Source organism: Lactuca serriola, chromosome 2 (assembly GCF_051521515.1).
Source record: "Lactuca serriola cultivar US96UC23 chromosome 2, Lser_US96UC23_V15, whole genome shotgun sequence".
NCBI classification, from domain to species: domain Eukaryota; kingdom Viridiplantae; phylum Streptophyta; class Magnoliopsida; order Asterales; family Asteraceae; genus Lactuca; species Lactuca serriola.
The window spans coordinates 173,503,705-173,511,627 of record NC_136409.1 but is presented as its reverse complement, the minus strand read 5'-3'; the positions used below and the strand labels follow the sequence as shown (position 1 = coordinate 173,511,627).

Here is a 7,923-nt window from a genome sequence, read left to right as displayed (position 1 = left end):
TGGTGTTTTACTCAAGACTTTGGATCCAACATCTTGTCCCCCTTGTGCACCTTGTGGTGGTAAAAAGATTCAACCTTGGTGTAGAAATCTCATGGATCTAGTTTTAGTTCAAAGTTGTTCCCTTTTTGGTCCCAAACATGGTCTTTGTGAGTAGAAGGTACTGCAAGGCATTTGAGTTGTCCTTTAAGAGGTTTTGAGGGGTCTTAAGTCATAAAGTTGGGTTTTTGGTCACTAGTTTCTCTCCATGCAAGTGCTAGATGGTCTTAATGGGTTAAAAGACTAGGGTTTATGGATTTAAGGTCTTAATAGCTATGATAAACCATAAAGTTCGAAACTTTATGGTTAAGAACATATTTTGTTGCCTAGATCTGAAGTTTGGACGTAAGTGCTTAAAGGATTAAGAACTTAATAAGAGGGGTAGTGAGTAGCCGCGTACGCTAGGCGTACCGAGGGGTATGTTGTGCATACGAGGTTAGCTCCCCGATCCTCGGTGAACTGCAAAGTACGCCTCGCGTACACCAGCGTACTGACTGAGTCAACCCGGTTGTCTCAGTTGAATCTGACCTGGATTTTGACTAGGGTTTGCCTAGGGGTATTTTAGGTGTTTGAATAATAGTATGAGTTTTGGTTACTATTATTCGTAAAGGTGACCTAGGGGTATTTTAGGCGCTTGAGCCACTCTGTGAAGGGTTGGTTAGCTTGTTGAACCGACCGTTATATCTAGTAATGGAAAAGTTGTTATTGATCTGTCAAGCAACATTTGGGTGTGGTTGATGCATTGTCGTATGGGCCTTGTTTAGTAGTTGAGCGCACTCAAGGGTTTTTGAGATGTATCAGTTGACGGTGCTATAGATGCATCGATCTTTCGTCAAGTGTGGAACAATGAGTATTTTGACTCCTAGTTAGGGTGTCGGAGCAGCGTTGTTCAGTTTTTAGAAAGTTTTGTCAATAAGTTCTGCATTTGTAGGGTTTATTTGGTTATTTAAGATTGGGATATTGCTTTGGGTTGAAGATGTTAATGTTGGGTTGTTCATTGATATGGATTGCGACCACAAGTTGGAAATCTTGGGGTTTTGTCGCTATGGATTTTTGGCATATAGTGGAGCTCTTGAATATGTTTGAGAAATTCAGATTCTTTTATGCCTAATAATGACAGGTGTGGGTGTCAAGAACCAACTGGGTGACTTTTTGGGCTGGCTAGGAAATTCGAATGGTTATGAAGTTGTTAGAGCGTAGTTCATTCCATGTGAGGGAGAATCGCTTCAGATTAATGGAAATATTTCCAAGTGCGGGTCAACTTGGAATTTCATAACCAAGAACAAATGGATAGCTAGTTTTGGTGGTGGTACGAGTTGAGGCTTATGCAAGGAATAATGTTCATTAGCATGTTGTAATCAGAGAATAAAATGTTGAGAATCTAGGTTATCTTGTCGAAGGACGCGAAGCATAGACAGTGATATATTTTGGTTATGTAACTAGGTTTTGTTAGGCGGTGGTAGAGGTGTTGTAAGGATGGGGGATGTCTTGTAGCATTCACTAGGATGGGTTAGACCATCGCAGGAATGGTTGTAAGACTATGGAGGAATGGTTGTAAGACTATGGGAAGATCACAACATTAGCTAAGGTTGAGTTGGACTTGTTATTGTTATTTTGTCGCTCTTTTTGTCTCTAATAGCACCTAATGAAACATGCATTATGGGATAATAGGAAAAGCTTGGAAACTCAGTCACAACTACATGAAATATAATAAATCAAAACGAATCATATCACTATCGAAACAATGAAATCCAAGTTAAAACGAAATCACATCAGCTCCAAAACATTGGTTTATAGATTAACCGTAAAAGATGCAACAAAATACTTTCAGACTTGATCAAAATATCATATTTACATTAAACCCATCTATGATTAATCAATTTTGTTGCCTGAATCTTGAATTTAAATAACGTTTTCGCCTGAATCTTATATTCCATTTCATTTAAAAACATCCAACCATATGAAAACACTGCTTAATTACCATAAACTCAATCCTACCATATACAAATCACATTCAAAAACTAAACAAATAACACAAAAACCCCAACCCAACATTCTTATTTCATACGCTTAAAAGATCACGAAGCTGGTTTTGTTCCCTGTTGTCAACACCACTCTCGAGTGATTCCACTGTAACCGCCGCCAAAATAGGTGAATCCATTGAGTCGCCACCACCACCACCGGTGGTGGCTGCCACCGCATCTCCTCCCTTTGGAAGCTCCGTCAAGATCTGAACAACTTCTCTCATGGTAGGCCTTTCCACCGCTTGTTCTTCAACACAAAGCAACGCCACATAAAACACATGCATCACTTCATGGGTCGGGGCATTGGGTAGTCTCGGATCCACAATCTTTGAAACCCGTTCTTTGTTACCTCCGGTCATCTTTCTCACCCACTGAACGATGTCAACGCCGTCACCAAATTCCCCAACCGGTTTTCTCCCGGTGACCAGTTCCAATAGGACTACACCATAGCTATATACATCGCTTTTCTCATCAACCTTTAATGTGTATGCATATTCTGCAACAAAAAAAATAGACACGTGTCAATATTCTAATCCAAAACAGACACATGTCACAATTCTAATCCAAAACTGACACGTGTTAAGAATTAGGAATCTCTCTGTACCTGGTGCAATATACCCGTAAGAACCAGCAATGGCGGACATGCATTCAGATGTGCCAGAATCTTGTAAGAATTTAGCAAGACCAAAATCGGCAACATGGGCTTCGAGATTGGAATCTAGAAGGATGTTGTTGGATTTAACATCACGATGGAGGATCAATGGTGAACAATCATGATGGAGATAACAAAGTCCTTTTGCAGATTCGATGGCGATTTTATATCTTGTATCCCAATACAAATGGCCGCCTCTTTTTCCGTGAAGCATTTCTCCTAAGCTTCCGTTTGGCATATACTCGTAAACCAGGAGATTCGTTTCGTGATTTGAACAGAATCCAAGTAATCTTACGATGTATCGGTGTCTAATCCTCCCTAGGGTTTGAATCTCGGCGTTGAAACCATGATCATGGGCTGAACCACGGCTCATGACTGGTAATCGTTTCACAGCGACAAGCTCGTTGTTTGGCATCACTCCTTTGTAAACGATTCCGGCTCCTCCTTTTCCGATGATGTTGTCTTCCTTTAAGCTATCGAGAACATCATCGCAGGTGAAGTCTAGTCGCTGGAAAGCTGTGAGCTTCCATGATCGTGCGTCACTGGCTCGCTTTAGAGATCGAGCTTTAATGATTGCTGCAACTGCAAATACTATTGAACAGAGAAGCAGGCCGATAACGAGAAAAAGCTTGGTTGAAGGTGAGAGTGTTCCTTTTGAATGTGGTTGATGGGTCCCATTGGCGACTCCATCTTTACAAGGTCCTAAAAATGGTCCACAGAGATCTGGGTTTCCTAAAAATGAAGTGTAGTTGAAGTAGCTGAACTGGCCGGTGCCTGGAACCATGCCGGAAAGACTGTTATAGGAGAAATCAACAGATGTTAGACTCTGCATTGATGCTATTGAGGTCGGAATGTTGCCTACCAAATGATTTCGTGATACATTCAAGTAATTGAGAATGTGCATTCCTGTGAGTTCAGTAGGAATCTCACCGGAAAGCTGGTTCCGGCTAAGATCCACGTATGTTAACAGCTTACACTGGCTGATCTCCGGTGCAATTTCGCCGGAGAAGCTGTTGCCACTGAAATCAATCTTTGATAGTTGTTGTAGCTTCCCTATTTCAGACGGAATAGGACCTGTAAATTGGTTACCATCGAGCAAAAGTTTCTGAACACCGGAAAAGTTACTAATGGTAGGAGGTAACGGACCGGAGAGATGGTTATTGGATAAACTCACCTGACCGAGGCTGATTGAAACAGAATTGGTCGCCGGGAATTCACCGGTGAGGAGGTTATTTTGAAGCTCAACCTGCGAGAGTTCAGGCAAACTGAGCATCCCTTTCGGAATCGAACCGTTGAGAAAATTATCCCCCATTCTGATTCGATTTAACGATTGGCATTCACCAAGGGACGCTGGTATCGGCCCAAACAAGAAGTTTCCCAATGTGATTAGGGTTTGAAGCTTGTTTCCGGTGCACAAATTAGGCGGAAGTTCGCCGGTTAATTTATTTGAAGACAGATCAAGTATTTGCAGCTTCCCGTTCTTTCCAAGACCTTGCGGAATGCTTCCGGTGAAGTTGTTTTCCCACAGCTGCAAGACTTCTAGCTCCGGCAATTCACCGATGAAGTCTGGTATTGAGCCGTGGAGTTTGTTACGAAACAGGTTTAGTAAGGTGAGGTTGAGGAGGTTGAGGAAGGAATCGGGTATTTCTCCGGTGAATATATTGTTTGAAAGATCCATTGATTTCAAGCTTTTTAAAGTTCCGAGCTCTTTCGGTAGAGATCCATAGAGCCCATTTACTTGTAAAAAGAGTGTATCTAGGTTTTGAAGTTTACCAAGTTCAGAAGGAACTTCTCCGGTGAGGCCACAGTTGGCGGCGTCGAAGCGAATGAGGTTTGATAAGTTACCAATTTCCGGAGGAATACCGCCGGTGAAATTATTGAAGTAGCCGATGTAGAGATATTTGAGGTTTGTTAGGTTTCCGATTTCCGGCGGGATAGCTCCAGTGAGTTCATTTCCGGAAACCGCTAGGTATTCGAGCGTAGGAAATCGGCCGTATTCCACCGGAATAATCCCAGAAAAATAGTTTCCGCCAAGGTGGAGATGACGAAGGTTTGTCATTTCCGACACAACAACAGGAAGATCTCCGGTCAAGTTGTTGTTGTAAAGGTCAAGCACTTGGAGAAACTTGAGGCTAGCAAGTTCTCGGGGAAAGGTTTCATTGAAGATGTTGTTAGACAGGTTTAGAAGACGAAGCCCAGAAATCAAAGAAAGCTCCGGAGGGATAGGCCCAACAATGTTGTTGGAAGCGACGGTGAAGTTAACGAGATTGCGAAGGTTTCCGATGTCGGAAGAAAGAGTTCCGGTGAGGTTAAGTCCAGAAACGTTTAAGGCGATGACATGACGATTGGAGTCGCAAGTAACACCAAACCAAGTGCAGTGACTAGTAGAGATCTTCCATGAAGAGAGAGTGGATTGTGGGTCGTCGGTGATGGCAGTTTTCAAGGAGAGGAGGGCTCGATATTCCGGCAACGGAGCCGATCCGACGGCGGAGGAATCGGGGAGAAGTTGTAAGTGGAGTAAAAGCAGGAAGAGAAGACAAAAACCCATCTTGGGCTCTCTGCAACTCTCCATTTCTCGAAAGCTTATTTCTTGAAGAAAGAAATGGGGAAGAAGAAAGATGATGGTGGGTAAAAGCAACTTAGTAGAGTATTCTCAGCACAAGCAATGTACAAGTATCGATGAACAATGTGCATATTATTAAAGCAAAGTTGCTATGTACTCGTAGTTTTTTACTCTAAACAAGGTTTTCCTTTTTTAACGTGTACTCATCGTCGCTTAAAATTTGTTCTTTTTCAAAATTTACTATATTTATTACGTTTTAAAAATTCTAGAAATTTTTTATGTTAAAAAATAGACAAAATTTTGGTTTTCTTAACAAGGTTTTCCTTTTTTTTTTTTCTCTGTATGTTAAAAAAATTACAAAACTTTGACTTTTTTTTTTTTTTTTTTTTTTTTTGGTTTTTTGGTCTAAACAAGATTTTTTTTTTTTTTTTTGTATTTTTTGTATTTTTGAAATTTTTTTATATTATTTTTTAATTTTTTCGTGCTTTTAATAATCTTTGTTTTTTCATTTTATTTTTCATCAATTTAATTAAAAAATTTGACGTTTTCAAAAAAGTGTAGAACTTATGAATATGTTATAGTATATTATAATTTTGGTGTTTTGAGTCTTTTTGGTTTTCAAATTGAAAAAAAAATATATTTTGAATTTAAACTATTGGAATTTTATATAGAAATAGGATTTGCAAGTTACATTTTAAAATTTTAACAAGTTTTTTTAATAATTTTAAATCGCAAATACCACACATTGAAACATTAATTATAATATACTTTAATATTTTCTTACATTTTAAATTTTTTCAAAAATGTCAAAAGAAGTATCGAATTGATGAAAAATAAAACGTAAAAGTTAAGAAAAAAAAAACAAAAAACAAAACAAAACAGAAAAGACAAAAAAATTATAAACATATGAAGATATTAGAGTATATTATAATTTTGGTGTTTGAGTTTTGTTTTTTTTTATTTTCTATTTTTCATTACTTCAAAATAAATAAAAAAAATAAATTACTAAAATTCAAAAATAAAAAAATAGAAAACAAATACTAAAATAATGATAATGATAAATACAAACTTGAAATTATAAACAATAATTAGTATGGAGTATCCAATTAAAAAAAACATAAACCGTAACGGTATAAAACTAATATATATATATATATATATATATATATATATATATATATATAAAATAACGGTTCAATTCAAAAATAAGAAAAATAAAAGAAAAACAGTTTTGACACTGTTTATCAAATTTTAGTTTATTTACTTGAATCAAAATAAATAAAACATTAGAAAAATCATAAAAAAAAAACAAATTATGAAATAAAAATACAAAATAAAAGGTCGAAAAATTAAAAAAAAAAAGTTATCAAATTGTTGAAATTATATATATATATATATATATATATATATATATTCAAGTTTCCAAAATTACACAAATGGTCATGGAGGTTTGTTGTTTATTAGATTTGTTACAAGAGTAAAATAGTCATTTCATAAAAATCTAGAAGCTGAAAGTTAGTTTTAAGGTCAAAGTCAAAAGGACCATTCATGAAATTTTGTAAATCACAGTGACCACTCGTTCCATTTTCCATAGGAGTTGTCAAAGTGTGATATTTTGCAAGCCACAGAGACCAATTATGAAATTTTTTTCCAAAAGATATTTTAAAATTGACTCCAAAAAATGGTACCTTGTAAGTTGTAGTAGGTTTATAAAGAGATAATGACTTAAAAATATAAAATATTTTTCAATTTTAACACATTTGGTCACTGAGCTTTCTTTCGGTCCATATTTACCACTTCAACTTGTTTAATTGTATACATTCAGTATTTATGACAGACTACTCCAAATAAGCTAGAAACAATGACTTATTATGGTAATATATTTCTCATTTTGTACACATTTAGTCCTTAATATTTTCTGATGGAAAAAAAAAAGTCATTGTTGTTTTTGTACACATTAAGTATGTATGAATGGTTTTTTAGGTTTTTTTTCACAACAGTCTACATAGGACAATCATTAATGAGGTGTTCGGGGCTGTTCATGCTTATGACCACTGTGGCCTTGATTGATTGGTGTTTAAGTATTGTCTTCTAAACGTCGTAAATTCTTCATACAATCTCAGATTTGAACGATTTTTATATCTATGTGTTCGTATTTGAGTCTACTACAATTTTCGTTTAAATTACTCCCATTAGAAAAGTTATAATATATTTTTACTTATGAGTTTATAAAAAAAAAAACATTGATACATATATTAATAAAGAATGCATGTATATAAAGATCGTAAATACAAATATATTACTTTTTAATGGGAGTAATCTAATCGAAAGTTGTAATAGACTTAAATACGAATGTATGGATATAAAAATTATTGAAATCTGAGATCATATAAAGAAGTTACGCCGTTCAGAACACAAGATCTAAGCGAAACACAAGACCTAAGCAACCAAGCAGCTGAGTTTGTGGTGGCCATAATCATCAACAACCACGAACACTTCATTAATTAATTGTTCGGCATAGGATGTTGTGAGAAAACCTAAAAAAACCGGTCATAAGTACTACATGTGTACAAAAACAACAAGAGTTCATTTTCAACAAAAAAAATATTAATGATTAAATGTGCAAAAAATATTAAGGACTAAATGTG

The 7,923-nt window shown here is 36.2% G+C and overlaps 1 protein-coding gene across 1 annotated transcript; it reads right to left on the bottom strand.

The window, feature by feature from the left end:
• Positions 1-1,948: 1,948 nt before the first annotated feature.
• On the bottom strand, positions 1,949-5,347 carry LOC145087447 (uncharacterized). The gene is made up of 2 exons (XM_079025395.1): positions 2,665-5,347; positions 1,949-2,556 (listed from the first exon to the last, which is right to left on the bottom strand). Exons 1-2 carry the CDS (start codon positions 5,282-5,284, stop codon positions 2,099-2,101), a joined length of 3,078 nt encoding a protein of 1,025 aa, XP_078881521.1. The 5' UTR covers positions 5,285-5,347; the 3' UTR covers positions 1,949-2,098.
• Between the last annotated feature and the right edge of the window lie 2,576 nt (positions 5,348-7,923).